This window comes from Sphaerodactylus townsendi, linkage group LG12 (genome assembly GCF_021028975.2).
Source record: "Sphaerodactylus townsendi isolate TG3544 linkage group LG12, MPM_Stown_v2.3, whole genome shotgun sequence".
Lineage (NCBI taxonomy): Eukaryota > Metazoa > Chordata > Lepidosauria > Squamata > Sphaerodactylidae > Sphaerodactylus > Sphaerodactylus townsendi.
Window position 1 is genome coordinate 30,417,679 of NC_059436.1, and position 19,866 is coordinate 30,437,544.

The following is a 19,866-nucleotide window of genomic DNA, read 5'->3' on the forward strand; positions in this document are numbered from 1 at the left end:
TTTCCCGTGTCATGAGCAGCTTCTTCACCTGAAGAGCTCACTGCACATCATGCTGCTGTTTCTGGCACAAGTTCCAGCTCAGAAGTTGAGATATCTCTGTCCTGTGACTGACATGTTGGTTAGGGAATCTACTCAATTTGAGAACAGTCTCCCAAAGGAGTGTTGGGGAAGTCCCTGTCATGTTGATTTGTGCTTCAAAGCACTTTACAGCTCTCTGTCAATATCTGGCAGCCTTTCAGCACTGCTATTGACAGCTGCAGTGCAGATTTATTGGCACTGGAAGCTGAAAGGATAAATAGATCTGAACACCCAGTCTGACAACAGAAGGGGACAGATGGGGGAGGGGAATAATATGGTGCCTGTGGGAAAGGAATCAGGTTTGGATGTGGAAGTCCCAGGCTGAAATCCCTGACAGGTCAGGCAGTTGCAAAGGAAGAAATCAAGAAATTGCTGAGAATTTCATCAAGGCTGCGAGAATCCAAGTGACCAGGCTGTGGGACCAAACCAGAGGACTGTGGTTAGGGGAGCTGAATCCTCTTCTGTCCTAAATATCATCACTGTACTTCAGTTATTTCTTCCAAGCCAGGTTCAGAAAAGAGAAGCCAGCTGGGCTGAAGGAACAGGAAAGCAGCAAGGGGTAGGAGGGCTTAGTTGCTCTTGCCTGCATATTCCATGTCTGTAAACAAAAAATATCCCAAACTAGATCTCTCTCATGCCCACATCCAGTGGTGGGATTCAGCAAGTCCACACCACTTTGGCAGAACCAGTTGTTAAAATGGTGCTTGTAAACAACCAGTTGTTAAATTATTTGAATCCCACCACCAGAACCGGTTGTTAAATTATTTGAATCCCACCACTGCCCACACCCCAAATACCACTTCTATTCTGGTGGAAAGAAAAGTAAACCTCTCTGTAGGCACCCCAGGACCTTTGCCAGTGCCTGCTGTGTAAAGGGAACACTGTAATTGCTCATAGAACAGAGATGCTTTCTCTCATTAGCTCAACATGTGGAGGGAGAATCCTAGCCTACTTCACAGGATTGTTGTGATGATAAAATGGAGGAGAGGAGAACCATGTAAGCTGCTTTGGTTCCCCATTGGCAAAAAGGAAGATAATAGATTAATCAAATAAATACATAAAGCAGTGGGAGCAGCAGTGGGAGCAGCAAAGGCGTAGGAGGTTAAGAGCTCGTGTATCTAATCTGGAGGAACTTGGTTTGATTCTCCGTTCTGCCGCCTGAGCTGTGGAGGCTTATCTGGGGAATTCAGATTAGCCTGTACACTCCCACACAGGCCAGCTGGGTGACCTTGGGCTAGTCACAGCTTCTCGGAGCTCTCTCTGTAGCTCCCACCTCCACCTCACTACAGGTGTTTGTTGTGAGGGGGGAAGAGCAAGGAGATTGTAAGCCCCTTTGAGTCTCCTGCAGGAGAGAAAGGGGGATATAAATCCAAACTCTTCTTCTTCTTCTAAATCAGGGGTAGGGAACCTTTAACACTCAAAGAGCCATTTGGACCCGTTTTCCATGGGAAAAGAAAACACTTGGAGCCCCAAATAATTTTTGACATTTGAAATAAAGATAACACTGTATATATTGGGGGTTTTTTTACCTTTTACTCCGCTCATTCTGAGAAGCGCATGGATGCATCTGCCCTGCTGCCTGCAGGGCAGGCAAGGATGGGGCCAGCGGCTCAGCTCGTGGAGCCGCAGTGCAAGGGCAGAAGAGCCACATCCGGCTCTCGAGCCGCAGGTTCCCTACCCCTGTTCTAAATAAACAAACTTTTTCCTGTGTGCCTGAATTTGAGAGGGAGGTTCCCTCAGACAAGGGACATGGTTCCTAAGACTTTCATTCACGTTGGGAAGGAATTGCACCCAGAAATGTGTTTCCAATGGAAAGATCTATCTGATTGCTTTCCTAATACAACTAGCTTTACTTCCAGTGTTAAAGAATCCAACGAGTTTGTTTTGTTATTGTTTTCAAAAAAGCTCTGTTCCAGAACTGATTTTTTCTTCTTCTGTGCACCCTATTTTCTGTTGGCATCTCTGTGTCCTATGATGTGATGTCACTGCCCTCTGTTCAAATCAATTCACGGCCCTCCAAAAATGTTTAGTTCTGGAGGCTGTTGAGCCTTCAGAGCTGGAAATCAATTCTGAGTTTGTGTCAATAGTCTGCACTGCCTGTTTCCTCACTCCACAGTCACCCAGGATTTGACAGACTCCTAAATCTGCTGATGATCAGATGTTGCCGGTCCCCTAAATTTAATATTGAGTGTTCCCTGGGACATCTAAAAGGTAAGAATCAGATCATTCATTGTAGATTTTTTCAATGTTTCTCAAACTTGGGGTTGTGGGAGTATTTTCAGTCCTTTACGCTTCTCCCAGAAAGGAATCCACGATGGTCTGTTACACCAAATCCGAAAAGGATTAATATGGCACATTAAATACCACTAGATTTATATTATATTCATTCCGTCTTTCAACAATTCAGCAATTCAAGATTCATTATAAATATTTAACTATTTTTTTAAAGATCATCATGTCAAATACTTTGACTGATCAGAACCTACTAGATGCATGAATCGAATCCCAAATTAGAAGATGGGTACCAGGTTTTTCTCTGCATTTGTTTATCTTTATTTGTATTTATTTTATTAAATTTCTATACTGCTTCTCCCCTTTTGGGGTCTTCCCAATGAGAACATGCTCCTGCTGAACTGGGCTTGAATTTATGAATGCTTATGCTGCAGTACTTGTCTTGCTCCTTAAGGTGCCGCCTGCAAGACTGGTTGTTTTTTAAAAAAAAAATCAAACTTAAAATTATTTGCAGATCTTCTGAAAATCAAAGTGGCAGATGGGGAAAGAAAGTCTGGCGGGCTTCAAAAATTGTGCAATTTGTGTAGGAGCATCAGCCTCTGCCTCTGCAATAGCTTAAAGCGGTCTTGAAGATTTGCATAAGGCTATGAGTACATCCTTGAGAGAAGCTTCTACAGTTTGAAACAGACAGGTAAAGCTGGTAGGGTAGAATCCTCATTATGGTGTGCATGCATTTCTCTTGTCCTACTGTCATCCCTGGTTAAACAGGTTCATCAGATTTTTGAGACACCAAAATCCTGCCAAATCTGTTTGTCCAGAGACAATTATGGGACACAGTTAATAGAACAGACACAGGCTCAAGTTACTAGGAGTTGCAATGGCATGACAGAAGTATCACCGCCTGCGTACATACTTGTTTCTCAAATCATTGCTACATACAATTGTCTCAGCTCAAGTTGAATGATATGTTCGTAAAAGGCCCAGGAATCCATGCCCTATGAGGAGAGACTTAGGAAGCTGGGTATGTTTAGTTTGGTGAAGAGAAAGTTGTGACATGATAGCCATGTTTAGATATTTGAAGGGATTTCATGTTGGTGAGGGAGCAAGCATTGTTTTCTGCTGCTCCAGAGACTAGGACCAGGAGTAATGGGTTTAAGGTGAAGGAAAAGAGATTCCACCAAAACATCAGGAAAAACTTCCTGACAGTAAGGGCTGTTCGACAGTGGAATGCACTACCTCAGAGTGTGGTGGAATCTCCTTTGGAGGTTTTTAAAGAGAGGCTGGATGGCCATCTGTCAGGAGTGCTTTGATTATCTGTTCCTGTGTTGCAGGGGATTGGATTTGATGGCCCTTGGGGTTTCTTCCAATGCTATGATTCTATGATATGAAGATAGAATAACAGATGGAAGATGCTACAACCCTTTCTAACTCCCTGCACCAATTTTTCATTGTTTAATATTCAAGAATGTGGAGAGTGATAATTCAGATAACTCCTTCTCCAAAAGAAGTTAAGACTTCCCTTAAAAAGCTTCACTTGCTTTTATCAAATGGTTTCCCAGTATCCATAAAACAGAAGGCAGTAGAAGAGTTTTATGCTATAGATGATGTTGATGTTGGTTGCAATAATGAAATAATAAGATGATGTTGGTTGAAAGTTTTGTGATACTGTGCATTGTTCTTCTATTACTTTTGAAAGGGAGTTAATCTGGGACTAAAGCATCTTTGGAACTTCTCCACCTCATAGGAGAGAATTAGATTCAATTTCGTTCAACTTCATTTCCATATTAGTTGTAGGTCACAACACAAATGCAATAAAAAACAATGGAGGGCATATCTTGCAACCATCTCAGTGGCTAAGACATCAATTAAACCGGTTTTCACCATAGCAGTTTCTTTACAGCATGACTTGATCAAGACAACCCAAATTTTTTGATAATGCTGCTCTGTGTTTATATTATCAGAGGATAATTGGAACTGGATTGTATTGCTATTATGATATTACCCAGTTTAAGGTTTTTTTCCTAATAAGACACACACACACACACACACACACACACACACACTTTCAAAATGTTCACTGGAAGAATAGCTTCTAACCATCAGTAGAGCTGAAAAGGCAGGTTAATGTAATTTTGAACCAAAAGACAATAGCGCTACATATAGTTCTATATTTTCATCATGCACCTGTATGTTCTATTATATCTCTTGTAATGTCACAAATATCTATACTAGTTAGCATGAATGTGTATATACTAAAATGGTGAGTCAATGAGAAAAAATAATCATTGGTTGATGACGTTCCCAATAAAAACACTTAAATGGATTTTCCCCACTTTTTAGCTAGCAGAAATACAGTGCTGTTTTCTCTCAGCTTTTGTTCATGATGGCACAATGGCACAATAATTTAAAAAATGGCTTCTGAAAGCCATTAGTTTGCATCCATACCCTGCCCAGCCATGTTATTGGCAGCCTGTGCAATCTCAAAGTGACTTTGGAAACAATTGATTTTCCTGCCATGAACTATAATTGTTTCCTTGTCAATTTTCCATGAAGGGCAATCAATGTACATGAAGTAATTAGGAAGTTACTGTTCATTAATGATTAAAAAAAACACTCAACTGAAAATACTCTACAGGGAGCTGCATAAGAAAGTATTATTGTTTATGTATTCTGAATATGTATGTCCTGCCTTTTTATGACTTCAGTTTTCAAAGGACTTTTAACTATATTGGAACAATATTGCTTTCAGCTCAGTAGGGTGGCCTTACACCTGTAGGTCTTCAACTCTAGAACATTTCAAAAGTCTCCTTTCCCTACCCAAGACTGCCATTCTGGACAGCTCCTGCCATATTTACTTTACTTTAATTACTTCAACAGCAACAGATGAGCAAAAAGCCAACACCCCCCAGAAGAATTTACCTTAAAGATAGCAACATACAGGCAGGGGCATATCTGGGGGAGGGGACCGAATGCGCTGGGTGCTCCCTGAGGGGGACACCAGGCAGCCAAGAGTCACACCCCATCAATATATAGGTCCATCCAAGGCAGCAGGACTGCCTGTGCTTGCAGCTGGCTCTTCCAAGCCTCTCTCTGCTTGCTCTGCCACGGCAGTGCTGGTGGCAGGTGCAAACAGATGGCGTGGGTGGGCAGCAGAAAGAAGAGAAGCTCTGCCTTCCCCCTCCCCCAGAATGGGTGCACTTCCTCTGGGAGGGTTTCCCGATGTTTCTCAGAACCTGCAATTTCCTCCAGATCTGTAATTCCTATCAGTTTTCTGTCAGCATGGCCAATTGGCCATGCTGGTAGGGGCTGATGGGAATTGTAGTTCCTGAACATCTGGAGAGCCGCAGGTTCCCTACCCCTGCTCTGGGACCAGTCAAGCATAGGTGGCAGCCCAGCCAGGAGAGGAGGGAGAGGAGGGCCTACCATTGAACTGTGTCCCTGTACGAAGTTCAAGGCTGGGTTTGGCTAGGCCCAGCTTTAAACTGTGGGCTCCACCTCAAAGCCCACAGTTTAAAGCTGGACCTGGCCAAGCAGAGGCCAGCCTTGAACTGATGGCTCAGCGTGCCTGGGTCCATCTTTATACTACTGGCTCCACCTCCAAAGTCCATGTGACTTTAGATGCAGTGCTTTGGGGGTGGAGCCAGCAGTATAAAGCACAAATGCTCCAGCTCCTCATTCCTGGGAAGGGGGAGAAGGGGGCAGCAGAATGCAACCCCCACCCCTCATGTGATTTCCTCGAGTTGTGCCTGGGGTTCCCCACGGAACCCCCTCCCTACACCTTCACCCATACAGAAAATGGTTGATTTGGAGAGTGGATTCAGGGCATTATATCCCAGTGAGGACCTTTCCCTCCCCAAACCCTGCCCTCCCCAGACTCAACCCTGAAATCTCCAGGAATTTCCCAGCCTGTGATTGACAGCTCTACTCCACTTACAATAATATAACACCGCTCTGCTCCACAAGTATGTACTTAAAGCAACTAAGCTCTTAAACCAAATGCTGAAAGAACTGCATAAGGAAAGCAAACAGGGTGCTCCCGTCCCAAGCAGATCTACTCAAAACTGGGACATACTCCCAGAAAAATGTTCTTGGGCTGCAGACTACTGAGCTATTGGTAGAGGAAATTATTTCAAAAGAATGGCGATCTTTTAAAATCAGAGATTGCAAAGGGAGATGGGCAGTGGCTGTTTTTTTGTAAAATGTCAGTGTAACTTGTCTTTGAACCATAGTTAATATTGACATTCAATTATCACAGCATTCATTATTTATATAAGTTACATTTTCAACTACTGGTTAACAGTAACTCTTCATACAGTTTAAAAGGACCTTTCTGAGTTAATTCCCTCTTGTAAAGTGTGGTTCATAGCTCAATTGGCAAAGAGGGGCTGCGGCTCAGGGGTAGAACATCTGCTTGGCATGCAAAAGGTCCCCGGTTCAATCCTCAGCCTCTTTACGCAAAAGGGGAGCCAAACTCTGCAATCTGGAGATCAATTGTAACTCTGAGATCTTCAGGTCCCACCTGGGGGGAGCAGTGGCATACATACTGGAGCTTTCTGAAATCCACAGACTATGGGCAGGAAGAAGCTTGGCATAGGATAGCAAGAATCCCTAGAACACATCAGTACAAGTTCTCCTTCAATCCCGTTCGACCTTCCTCAAGGTTAGACCACCACCCTTTGCCCCATAGGGCTAGGAGGTGAGGAATAGGCTTGGGTGCCTGCAAGGGGGGAAAGGGCAAGCCAGTTAGAGTTTCACCAGTTTCTATCTTAAGCTGACGGTTCTTAAAAGACAAAGAAGGCAGTCGATCCCTAATTAAAACACGATGCCTTCAAGATGAGCAAAGGAACCCCATCCTCCAGTTGAAGAAAGCTTCCCAGACATCACAATCCAACTATCATAAGCTGGGAAGAGGCAAATGCAAAAAAAATGTGAGAGTTCTGTGCAGAGGGAGAAGCTGCCATATCTTGCTGGGCATGTGGAATCAGGATGCAAAATCTACCAATCCAGGTCATCCCTCTAGTGACAGGGACTACACTGCTGCTATTTTCTTGGGTGAGAACAGTGCACATGGGGGCCTCTGGAAACCATAGAGCACTTCATCAGGGTCTCTCTTAATTGCAGTCCCTTAGAGCTCCTGACATGGCCATGTTGGATGAGGATGACGGCATGAGCGAGAGGGGCCTCAGCACCTCCAGGATGAGATATGACGACGAAGAAGGTAAGGATGCCGCTTCTGTGGGCAGCATCAGTGGCAAAGTACAATACACAGAGAGTCAAAATGCCTTTGGATGTGGTGCAGCCCTTTTGTTTTGCATGCCAATGCATGTGTCCTGTGTGAAAATGTCAGAGGTGAATCTTGGAAATTACTCTCTTGTGGTAAAATCTATGATATTTTTAAGCAGGGTACCAACAGGGTTGGCTAAAAGTGTTTTGCTCTCCCAAGAAGCTTCCTTTTACTAACTGAGCCTGTTGGTTTCTCTGGTTTGGGAGGCTGAATCCAACCATGCCGCTCTTCTGACTGATCAGCCTTTTTATTTGGGGGAAAGCAATTTCCACTTATTCCCCAACTCCCACTTTGCTACTGACCCCCCCAGGAATAAAAACTCAGAGGGGTTAGGGAACTGCAGCCAGAGGGAGAAGTAGGAAAGCTCGGCTTCACAAAATCTACATGGCATTACGTCTGCTGTAACTGGCAGCTGCTTTGAGAGAGAGAGCCAGTGTGGTGTAACGGTTAAGAGCAGGTGGATTCTAATCTGGAGAACCAGGTTTGATTCCCCACTCCTCCACCTGAGTGAAAGAGGCTTATTTGGTGAACCAGATGTGTTTCCGCACTCCTACAGACGAAGCCTGCTGGGTGACCTTGGACTAGTCACAGTTCTTCGGAACTCTCTCAGCCCCACCTACCTCACAAGGTGTCTGTTGTGGGGAGAGGAAGGGAAGGGAGCTTGTAAGCCACCTTGAGTCTCCTTACAGGAGAGAATGGTGGGATATATAAATCCAAACTCTTCTTCTTCTCCTTCTTCTTCTGAACGTTGGCAATCTTCTTCTTCTTTGTAGGATCTCAGGCAGAGAAAGGCTCTTCCTGCTACCTAAACTTCTTTTAGTGGGGGGATGCATGGGATTGAATCTGTGGCCACTGGTGGGCATAGAATGTGCTCTGCCACTCCACAATCAGAGAGGCATCCCCCAGTATCTTTGGTAGAAAGATTCTGGCACCACTCTGTATATCAGTAAGCTCACAGGATGTCTTCATCTCCTGGATACTTTCTTATCCAGCCCTGTTGTTGTTCATCAGGGTATTGGTATGCCAAGCCTACAGCAGAGCCAAAGAATGGGATAAATGGGTCAAGCCACAACTTGACCCATGCTTCGATCTTAATCTTTGTGTAGGGATCACTACATGATTATAGTGAACTCCATAATAATCATACAAACACTTAAAAAAAAGAAGTTATCCTAATAATGTTTAAACTGACTAATGAGAGCCAGTGTAGTATAGTGGTTAAGACCAGCAGACTCTAATCTGGTGAATCAGAATCATTTCCTCACTCATACACATGAAGCCTGTTAGGTGATCTTGGGGCAGTCACAATTCTTTCTGAACTCTCTCAGCCCCACCTGTCTCACAATGAGGGAATGAGTTTTAAGTGGCTTTGAGATTCCTTACAGTTAAGAAAAGTGGGGTATAAATCCATGCTCTTCTTCTAATGGTGAACCATGGAGTTTTCAAGGCAAGAGATGGTTTGCCATTGCCTTCCTCTGCAGATCCAAGTGCAATTAGTTCCTAAAACTCATGCAACATTCTATGGGAATCAGTGTGGTTTACATGTAAAGAAATCTGTATGCCATTAAAGGTTTTGGAATTTGGAACTAAAGAAATGTCTACAAATGCATGATGCAAACCATACCTGGTGGGAACCCTGAGAATCGAATGTCCCCAAATGATAATTTTGGAATGCTTGCCATATCTCCCCTCCCCTTCTTTGTGCCGTATGATTTCTCTCTCTAACAGACTACCATTCAATCTACATTGGGGTGCCAGTGCCACGCGGCTACAGGAGAAAAAGACGCAGGAGGAGGTCCTCATCCAGTCGAAATGGTGAAGCAGAAAGCAACTATGAGAGGCAGGACCGGTCAGATACTGACGAAGGAGGAGGGAGGATTAGCTACGAGGATGGAAATGGCAGTGCCAGCAGAACCAGTGAGTAAGAAAGAAAAGGAAGAGTAGAATTATTGTTGTAACACCAATTGTATACCCAACGTTTTACAAAGTGATGAAACAAAATGTCGTCCCTGCCCCAAGGAGCTTACAATCTCAAATACAATCAGGAGGGACAGCAAATGACTACGATTCATTGTGGCCTGCACTTTTTAAAATCATTCTGCCTCCTATTTCCTTTCTCATGCACATCTAATGGGAAGGTAAGGCCTGCTACTTCAGCATAGAAAATATTAGATATTAAAGTGAACCGAAAGTTCACCATATCCAACTACCCGCTATAAGGCAAGACCATCTACAGGTCAGTCTTTTATAGATCACCCTTTGCAATCCAGATCACACTGTGGTTAAACGCACAGGCAACCCAGCTTGAGACTGCATTTTCTTCCTTCCAAGACAGAACCCTGCTTGTAATCTTGAAGTGAAAGGCGGACATTGGGAGGGGAAATACTTGTTGGGGTTAAGGGAAAACAAGGCTGGAAAAACAGCATCTGATTTGCCAAGTTAATGTAGTTCAAATGTCGCTACTGAAAAAGTGACTGGGCCAACCGTATTCTTGGCCAGCAGAGAATGGTTCACTGCAATCTATTTCCTGCAGCCTGGACATTAAGCTCCTTAGCAAAGCTTAGCATTTTGCATACCAATTATACTTGTCTGCTTCTCCTGGTGCTCTCAGTGCAGATTTTGGGTTGAGTTTTACCAAACCATTTTAGCCCAGCCAGCGTCTTGTTATTTGAATGGGTAGGACCAGATCGTGGGTATGTCTTATAGGAACCTTCAGAAGAAGGGACAGTCTGCTTGCACAAAGACATACATTGCACCTCACCTGTGGAGTCCTTCTCCATGTCTGCTGAGGGACAGAGGGTTCAGTTTTGCTCCCAGTACAAACAAGTACTGAAATGCCACGTGTCTGCATTATCCATAGGAAGTAATGGTGACATTCACAGGAGAAAGTACAGGGTCAAATCTTATTAGTGCTGTGCCAAATATTCCTTCATTTCCATTTTCACTGTGAAAGTAGTGCTTTCAAGGCCCCTGAAGATTTCCAAAAACTGCTCAGAATAGTCACTTTCCCCACACCAACTGGTTGTCACTCCTTTCTTAATATTTATACCCTACTTTTCTGCCCAGTGCAGACACAAAGTGGATTTTGTCATTGTTGTCCCCTCCTCCACTGACTTCTCACAAAAGATAATTAACAGGCAGTGATTTAGTTAAGGTCACCCAGTGATCATCCAAAGCAAAGTAGACCTCTGTACCAGGTTTGTTTATTTTTTTTGTTTATTTGTTTATTTATTACATTTATATACCGCCCTCCCCCGAAGGGCTCAGGTTGTGCCAGATCATAGTCCAATAATATACTACATTTGCTGTCTGATATGCTGCTACTTTGGTTTCACAACATCTCCTTTCATTGAGGGATCCAAGCATAATAATGCAGCCAATCAGATTCAGCTCCCTGTTAAAATTGTTGAAAGGAAACAAAGCCAACTGAGAGTGAGGACGGTATAGACCCATGGTGGCGAACCTATGGCACTCCAGATGTTCATGGACTACAATTCCCATCAGCCCCTGCCAGCATGGCCAATTGGCTATGCTGGAAGGGGTTGATGGGAACAAACCATGAACATCTGGAGTGCCATAGGTTCGCCACCACTGGTATAGACTGATCAGCAGTATTGCTAGCTCATAGGAGTGACCTTGGCACTCCAGAGTTACGGATTACACTTCATCATTCCCCCTGCCAGCATGGCCAATTGGCTATGCTGGAAGGGGTTGATGGGAATTGTAGTCCATAACATCTGGAGTGCCAAAGGTTCATCACCACTAGCCAATCAGGAATGTGAGAACAAACAAAACCTATGTAGCGCAGTGCTTCAAGATAAACACTGTTGTCTCCTTTGCCATTCTCAAACCCTGAAAATATTGTCGAAGACTTTAACGGCCAGATTCAACTGGTTGTGGTGGGTTTTCTGGGCTGTGTGGCTGTGGTCTAGTGGACTGATAAGCCCCACCCACAAAACAATACTATCAACCACATCTTTGCATAACAAGTTCTACCCAAACACTTACTGATTGGTTCCCCACCCTGGAACATGGACAATATATACCCCAAACATTCCCTTCTCTCTGGACACAGTGTGTAACAGACTTCCCTCTGTGATACACCTCTGAAGATGCTAGTCACAGATGCAGGCGAAACGTTAGGAACAAGATCCACCAGACCACGGCCACACAGCCCAGAAAACCCCACCACAACCACCTGAAAATATTGCCCAAATTCTTTGAAAGTCAGCTTCCCCCTACTAGCATGGTCTTAAATCCTATCATCCTGCAATGTCTGGTTTTACACAACCTGTCCTGGATATAATGCTACCAGCACTTGCTCTTTTTTGCTTTGTAACATTACAGAAAGATTGTGGAAACTCCCTCATTGGATGTTATCACAGCAAAATAGGAAGTGTGAATCATTTGCACTCTCCCCTACTCACCCGTTGCCACATTTGATAATGCCCAAGCCACATTGCAAGGAACTCATTTCTCACACATGTGAAACAAAAATAGCTATCTGACTAATACTGAAGATGGCATTCTTCAATAGGTCAGACTCAGCACCTCAGCGGGTCACTCCTACTTTGCTCAAAAACCTACCTGGAAAATCCACTAGAGACCATATGACTTCCCAAATGGGCCACAGACATTAATAACTATATTCAGGGCTGGCCTGGGACCCTGGGGAAATTTGGAATGAATTTAACCCATTTTGAAATTTGCAAATACCAAAGGTTGATCTGAAGGCAATTGGTTGTGTTAATTTGTCTGACTTGCAGGGTGTTGTCAAAGGCCCTTCAATGCCATCTTGTGCTGCATGGGATTGTTTTTGTCATTCTGATCGAGGAAGAGATTATAGATACTTTTTAATAACTTCTCTAGTTTCCACCTTCACTGCCTATTTCTCTTCTCTTCTCCCCCTCCTTCTCATTTTTTTTATCCTCCTCTATTTCTCTTGCACACGAAATCTCTCCCCCACACATGGAGAGAGTCACCAATGGGCCCACCTCTCCTGTTGATTTGGTAACTTCACGTCATGAGAGCAGAGGGCAAAGCCAAGCGATTCATATGCCTTATAATCTGCTCATTAAGCTGTAGAGTTTTAACAAGGCAGAGTGGTCAAAATAAGTCAGAGGGTCTTAGGTCTGTTGCTGCTGTTGCTTTGGTTGGCTTTGGGTGTATGTGGCTGTGAACATTCCTTCCACCAAAAGAAAATGGGAGAGAGACTCCAGACTTTCCCAGGTAAGAAGCCATTCCACATATTTCCAGTCTGTTAGGTTTTTAAAAGGACTTTCCGGGGGGAGGGGTGGGGAGAGATGTCTATGTTCTGGTTGAAGGTTTTGCAAAAGGAGCTACTTAACGTAGCATGCTGTGGAATCTGATTTGCCTCTAGAAAAGAAGTATTCTCAGAGAGGACTGAAGGGCTGTCATTTCACCCAATACCTCCTGTGGTTCATGACCCTGCCTTTTGTTGGTTCTTTATGACACTATGTAAAATGGCTTCATTGTCTTTGAAGAAGTGTCTGCTAGTCCTTGAAAACTTATGCTGGAATAAAGTTGAGTTTTCAGGTGCTATAAAATTCTTCTCACAGAGAGGGGATAGGGATTGTCCAGCTCAAATTAGATAATAGTCCCTTATTAACTAGGACACAGTTGCTCTCTTCCTCCATCTCCAGTATTTAGAATGTAGCTAACGGAAGCACATAGGAATGTGGTGGGATGGTAGATCCAAAATTTGTAGGAAAAGGACATTTTGGAAGCTGGAGAGTATGGAAAAATAGCCCAAACATAAGTTTTAAAGAGATTCTTGTGGCCTCCAGGCAATTGCCATGAGGCACAAATACCAGAAGATGGAATAAGGAAAAGGCTTGGAGGGAAAACTAGCTACTTTCTATCACAATATGAAGATGAGTTCTAAATGCAGACTTGTACAATGACCCAGGAATAAAACTGAGTAGTATTTGGCATCAACATACTTGTTAATGTAATAGCCAATGCGGATTCTTCATCTGTGCATTTGAATTTGCAGGTGGCTTTTTTCCCTTCGATAAAATGGATTCACAATATTTGCTCCAAAAAAGTAATTGGTGGAAGGAGTGTTATACCTTTCGTTTGACTGGAAGCTAAGGGAAGTAGGCAAAAACAAATTGCATTTATTTTTATGAATTAAAGGATGTACTTCTAGAACACTAGGAGTACAGATATTTATCGGCTTGAGGTAGAAACAGATAGATTTCTTTTCCTATTCAATGTCTTGTTGATTCCAGCTAAGAAGTTCCAGTAGCTGCTGCATGTAGCATGCATTCCTCTAGCTAAAGGAGGAAGAAAAAAAGCAAAACTGTGTGAAATGTTATCACTTGCCGGAGGATATGTTGAAAAGTTTGCATTATACTAATCAGTCTACCAGGCTATATCTTTTAAAAGGAGCTATATATCCCCTGACCCCAACAGAAAATAATATGTTATATGAATATACATATGCAAAGATTAAAGGAGACAGATTCCAGTGGCATCTTAAAGGACTAGCAAACATGTTGTGGCCTTTGAGGGTGGGGGTAAATGGAAGCCTACTTCATTCCTCTAATGAAGTAGACAGATGAGGTGGTGTGTGTATAAACATATGACTTGAGGTACAGCCGAAAATAAAGTTAAAACAAGGGACTGAGAGAGTACGTCCTGATAGCAGAACTATGGAACATGGAAGCCAGACACAATCTGTTGAAAGAGGCTAAATGTAGTTTCATTCATCCAAACAATATTGGTTGATCTGCATAAAAGGTACTACATGGCTTTTTCTCCTTTTTTGAGTTGGGAGAGGAGAGATAATTTTTCTTTGGAAGTAATTGTAACACCAAATTTGCATTTATTCTGCAAGATGTTATGTCCAGTTTATTACAGAATTCTCCTGTTGTTTGAAAGCATGGCTTCCACAAGGTTAGAGACAGAATGGAGAGGCTGATTTCTCCATTTTCTTTTTTAAAAAGTCCATGTTCCTTTTTTGTGTGTTTGAGTAAATGTGCAAGAAATTAAAAATGCAGCCTTACCAGAAGAGGTAGATAAGTATTTTAAAAATCCTAATTAGCAGTTCATTTTGGTTTGTTGTTTTTTACAGGAGGTTTTAGCAGAGGACCACAGTGTCCTCTGTGGGCAATATGGGGTGATGCAATTCTGCAGATATGAGGGTCCAAGACCTCTTAGGGCCTTAAAGGTTATAACCGAAGCCTTGAACGTGAATTCCACTGGGAGCCAGTGCACCTGCCAAAGCACGGATGTTATATGCTCTCTCACCAATGCACTGGTGAGGAGTCTAGCAGCCGTGTTGTGGACCATTGCTCGTTTCCAAGTCAGTCTCAAAGGCTGGCTAACATAGAGTGAGTTACAGCAATCTAGTATGGAGGTGACCATCTCATGGATCACTGTGGCTAAGTCAGGGCAGGAAAAGTAGGGGGACAGCTGCCCATCTTGTTGAAGATGGTGAAAGATGATCCTCGCCACATTGGTGACCTGGGTCTTCATAGAAAGGGAGGGCTCCAAGGTCACCCCCAGGCTTTTAACAGATGTGGTTGGATGTAATACCACATCACCAAATCTCAGCAGCTGTAAACCCTTTACCAGACTACCCCGAACCAGCCACAGGACCTCCATATTTAGCCTGAGACTAGTCTTTTCCAACTAGCCAGCCACAGCCTCCAGACAGTGTGTCAAGACATCTGGGGCAGCAGCCGGTTGGCCATCCATCAACAGAACAAGTTGAGTGTCATCAGCATATTGGTGATAATTCAGGCCACAGCTCCAAACAAGCTGCGCCAGGGGCCACATATAGATGGTGAACAATACTGGAGAGAGGATGGCTCCTTGTGGCACACCACAAATAAGTGGCTGTCTCTTAGACGTACCCACTACATGTCACCTGCTGTCCTATCCCCAGAGGGCTCTGGTGTACCATTGCCTCTTTCATCCTCTCTGGGAAAATTCCCTGAGATAGGGAGCAGCTGATCATTTCCAACAGAGGGTTCCATAGTACCTCACATCTGGCCTTCACCATGGGTCTAGAGAGCACGTGATAGATTTTACAGCTGCAAGCACTCTGTCAACATCAGATGGAGAGAACAGATCAAAGTGGTCCAATATAGAACCAGAAGATGGCCAAAAAATCTCCAGTGCTTTTACTATTTCAAGCATCTGCTGGAGGTTGTGGTGGAGCAAAAATACTTTATCCAAAAGAAGTTCGCAAAAGCCTCACATTGAGGGGCCAAATCATTAATTTTAGATCCCATTGGCAGAGATCTCAGAGATCGAATCACACTGAATAGTTACATTGGGTGGCAGTTTGTGGATGCAATGGAGGATGTATAGAATCTCTTTGCCGCCTTCACTGCTATCTCATAGGCTTTCATAAACATCCTATAAGATGTTCGTGTAGCTTCATCACGACTTTGCAGCCAACCTCGCTCTAGCTGTCTACTTTTCATCAGCCTAAGCTCCTCTATATACCAAGGAGCCAGACTGGAGAGAATGTTGGAGAGCAATCCCCTCAATGGCTTCAGAAAGCTGGGTATTCCAGTTCTCCACTAGGACATAACATCTTGCATCAAGGGAACAGTCAGTGGGCTTTGGATCCCACAGTGTTGGAGAAGGGTACAACTTCCTAGGCCCACCACTATTGTGTCTTGAAATGGAATGAAGGTCAGAAGGAGGTCAAGGCTGACTATAACTCACCCTCCTTATCTCATTTGGCCTACTCCCACTGCTACATCTACCTCACCCCGTAATCACTGGTTTCTCCAGCCCAATACTATCGTTCTCAGATGGATGGCAAATTCTATCCCCTGTTACTCACTCTATCAGTTCCTGATCATTCCAAACTCAGCACCTTATCCAGCCAAATATTGGTTCTTCAAGGTGTATCAACACTGCCTATTTCCTTTCCTACCCTGCCCTAACACAGATCCTTAAAAAAAAAACCAACCCTGCCACAAAAACAAATTTGAACAGCAATAGGTAGGCTAAGCAGCAGCAGGAGTGAAGCAGGGGGAAGGGGAGGCTTGGATTTTCCTTAATATTTCCAATACCATAAGGACTCACCTTGATCTCCAGATGAGAGTCTTCGATCTTAACAGAGCTGAGTAATTATGTTCCCCACAGGAAAGACAGAATCTCTGGTGCAAACTGAGCAAAGTCCCATGCTTGTCCTAACAGCTTTGAATTTGCTTGGGCTTCTCTTGCTCCTGGCGTGTCTGTTTCTATCTAAAAAAAGTCCACTGACTTTTTTTGAAAGTTCTTCAGAAGCACAGAGGTGTGGAAAGACAGATATGAGTTTGTAGTGGTTGCTCTGTTGGACTAGGTAGGACGCGGGAGAGCCCACTTTTACATTTCCACTCTTCCCCCAAGCAGGCTGGATGAACTTGGGCCAGTCACTTTCTCTTGGTCTAACCTACCTCACAGGGCTGTTGGGAGGGTAAAATGGAGATGAGCAGTCTAGTGCCCATTGCCATGAGCTCCTTGGAAGAAAGGCAGAATAGCAGCTTAATAAACATATTTGTATAGACCAGGGGTAGGGAACCTGCGGCTCTCCAGATGTTTAGGAATGGGGGGGGGGGGGGGGGGGGGGGGGGGGGGGGAGGGTAGGAAAAGGGGGGGGGGGGGGGGGGGGGGGGGGGGGGGGGGGGGGGGGGGGGGGGGGGGGGGGGGGGGGGGGGGGGGGGGGGGTAGGGGGGGGGCGGGGGGGGGGGTGGGGGGGGGGGGGGGAGGGGGGGGGGGGGGGTGGGGGGGGGGTGGGGGTGTGGGGGGAGGGGGGTGGGGGGGGGGGGGGGTGGGGGGGGGGGGTGGTGGGGGGGGGGGGTGGATGGGGGGGGGGGGGGGTGGGGGGGGGGGGGGGTGGGGGGGGGGGGGGGTGGGGGGGGGGGGGGGGGGGGGGGGGGGGGGGTGGGGGGGGGGGGGGGTGGGGGGGGGGGGGGGTGGGGGGGGGGGGGGGTGGGGGGGGGGGGGGGTGGGGGGGGGGGGGGGTGGGGGGGGGGGGGGGTGGGGGGGGGGGGGGGTGGGGGGGGGGGGGGGTGGGGGGGGGGGGGGGTGGGGGGGGGGGGGGGTGGGGGGGGGGGGGGGTGGGGGGGGGGGGGGGTGGGGGGGGGGGGGGGTGGGGGGGGGGGGGGGTGGGGGGGGGGGGGGGTGGGGGGGGGGGGGGGTGGGGGGGGGGGGGGGTGGGGGGGGGGGGGGGTGGGGGGGGGGGGGGGTGGGGGGGGGGGGGGGTGGGGGGGGGGGGGGGTGGGGGGGGGGGGGGGTGGGGGGGGGGGGGGGTGGGGGGGGGGGGGGGTGGGGGGGGGGGGGGGTGGGGGGGGGGGGGGGTGGGGGGGGGGGGGGGTGGGGGGGGGGGGGGGTGGGGGGGGGGGGGGGTGGGGGGGGGGGGGGGTGGGGGGGGGGGGGGGTGGGGGGGGGGGGGGGTGGGGGGGGGGGGGGGTGGGGGGGGGGGGGGGTGGGGGGGGGGGGGGGTGGGGGGGGGGGGGGGTGGGGGGGGGGGGGGGTGGGGGGGGGGGGGGGTGGGGGGGGGGGGGGGTGGGGGGGGGGGGGGGTGGGGGGGGGGGGGGGTGGGGGGGGGGGGGGGTGGGGGGGGGGGGGGGTGGGGGGGGGGGGGGGTGGGGGGGGGGGGGGGTGGGGGGGGGGGGGGGTGGGGGGGGGGGGGGGTGGGGGGGGGGGGGGGTGGGGGGGGGGGGGGGTGGGGGGGGGGGGGGGTGGGGGGGGGGGGGGGTGGGGGGGGGGGGGGGTGGGGGGGGGGGGGGGTGGGGGGGGGGGGGGGTGGGGGGGGGGGGGGGTGGGGGGGGGGGGGGGTGGGGGGGGGGGGGGGTGGGGGGGGGGGGGGGTGGGGGGGGGGGGGGGTGGGGGGGGGGGGGGGTGGGGGGGGGGGGGGGTGGGGGGGGGGGGGGGTGGGGGGGGGGGGGGGTGGGGGGGGGGGGGGGTGGGGGGGGGGGGGGGTGGGGGGGGGGGGGGGTGGGGGGGGGGGGGGGTGGGGGGGGGGGGGGGTGGGGGGGGGGGGGGGTGGGGGGGGGGGGGGGTGGGGGGGGGGGGGGGTGGGGGGGGGGGGGGGTGGGGGGGGGGGGGGGTGGGGGGGGGGGGGGGTGGGGGGGGGGGGGGGTGGGGGGGGGGGGGGGTGGGGGGGGGGGGGGGTGGGGGGGGGGGGGGGTGGGGGGGGGGGGGGGTGGGGGGGGGGGGGGGTGGGGGGGGGGGGGGGTGGGGGGGGGGGGGGGTGGGGGGGGGGGGGGGTGGGGGGGGGGGGGGGTGGGGGGGGGGGGGGGTGGGGGGGGGGGGGGGTGGGGGGGGGGGGGGGTGGGGGGGGGGGGGGGTGGGGGGGGGGGGGGGTGGGGGGGGGGGGGGGTGGGGGGGGGGGGGGGTGGGGGGGGGGGGGGGTGGGGGGGGGGGGGGGTGGGGGGGGGGGGGGGTGGGGGGGGGGGGGGGTGGGGGGGGGGGGGGGTGGGGGGGGGGGGGGGTGGGGGGGGGGGGGGGTGGGGGGGGGGGGGGGTGGGGGGGGGGGGGGGTGGGGGGGGGGGGGGGTGGGGGGGGGGGGGGGTGGGGGGGGGGGGGGGTGGGGGGGGGGGGGGGTGGGGGGGGGGGGGGGTGGGGGGGGGGGGGGGTGGGGGGGGGGGGGGGTGGGGGGGGGGGGGGGTGGGGGGGGGGGGGGGTGGGGGGGGGGGGGGGTGGGGGGGGGGGGGGGTGGGGGGGGGGGGGGGTGGGGGGGGGGGGGGGTGGGGGGGGGGGGGGGTGGGGGGGGGGGGGGGTGGGGGGGGGGGGGGGTGGGGGGGGGGGGGGGTGGGGGGGGGGGGGGGTGGGGGGGGGGGGGGGTGGGGGGGGGGGGGGGTGGGGGGGGGGGGGGGTGGGGGGGGGGGGGGGTGGGGGGGGGGGGGGGTGGGGGGGGGGGGGGGTGGGGGGGGGGGGGGGTGGGGGGGGGGGGGGGTGGGGGGGGGGGGGGGTGGGGGGGGGGGGGGGTGGGGGGGGGGGGGGGTGGGGGGGGGGGGGGGTGGGGGGGGGGGGGGGTGGGGGGGGGGGGGGGTGGGGGGGGGGGGGGGTGGGGGGGGGGGGGGGTGGGGGGGGGGGGGGGTGGGGGGGGGGGGGGGTGGGGGGGGGGGGGGGTGGGGGGGGGGGGGGGTGGGGGGGGGGGGGGGTGGGGGGGGGGGGGGGTGGGGGGGGGGGGGGGTGGGGGGGGGGGGGGGTGGGGGGGGGGGGGGGTGGGGGGGGGGGGGGGTGGGGGGGGGGGGGGGTGGGGGGGGGGGGGGGTGGGGGGGGGGGGGGGTGGGGGG

At 50.5% G+C, this 19,866-nt stretch overlaps 1 protein-coding gene across 1 annotated transcript in view; it reads left to right on the forward strand.

Annotated features, from left to right (window-relative positions):
• The first annotated feature begins 2,194 nt into the window (after positions 1–2,194).
• SLC4A5 (solute carrier family 4 member 5) overlaps positions 2,195–19,866 on the forward strand; it is an 82,703-nt gene continuing 65,031 nt past the window's right edge. Inside the window, exons 1-3 of the mRNA XM_048513155.1 lie at positions 2,195–2,289; positions 7,440–7,528; positions 9,323–9,511. Of these exons, the coding sequence (XP_048369112.1) occupies positions 7,450–7,528; positions 9,323–9,511 (268 nt within the window). The 5' untranslated portion in view covers positions 2,195–2,289; positions 7,440–7,449. The remainder of the gene's footprint in view (positions 2,290–7,439; positions 7,529–9,322; positions 9,512–19,866) is intronic.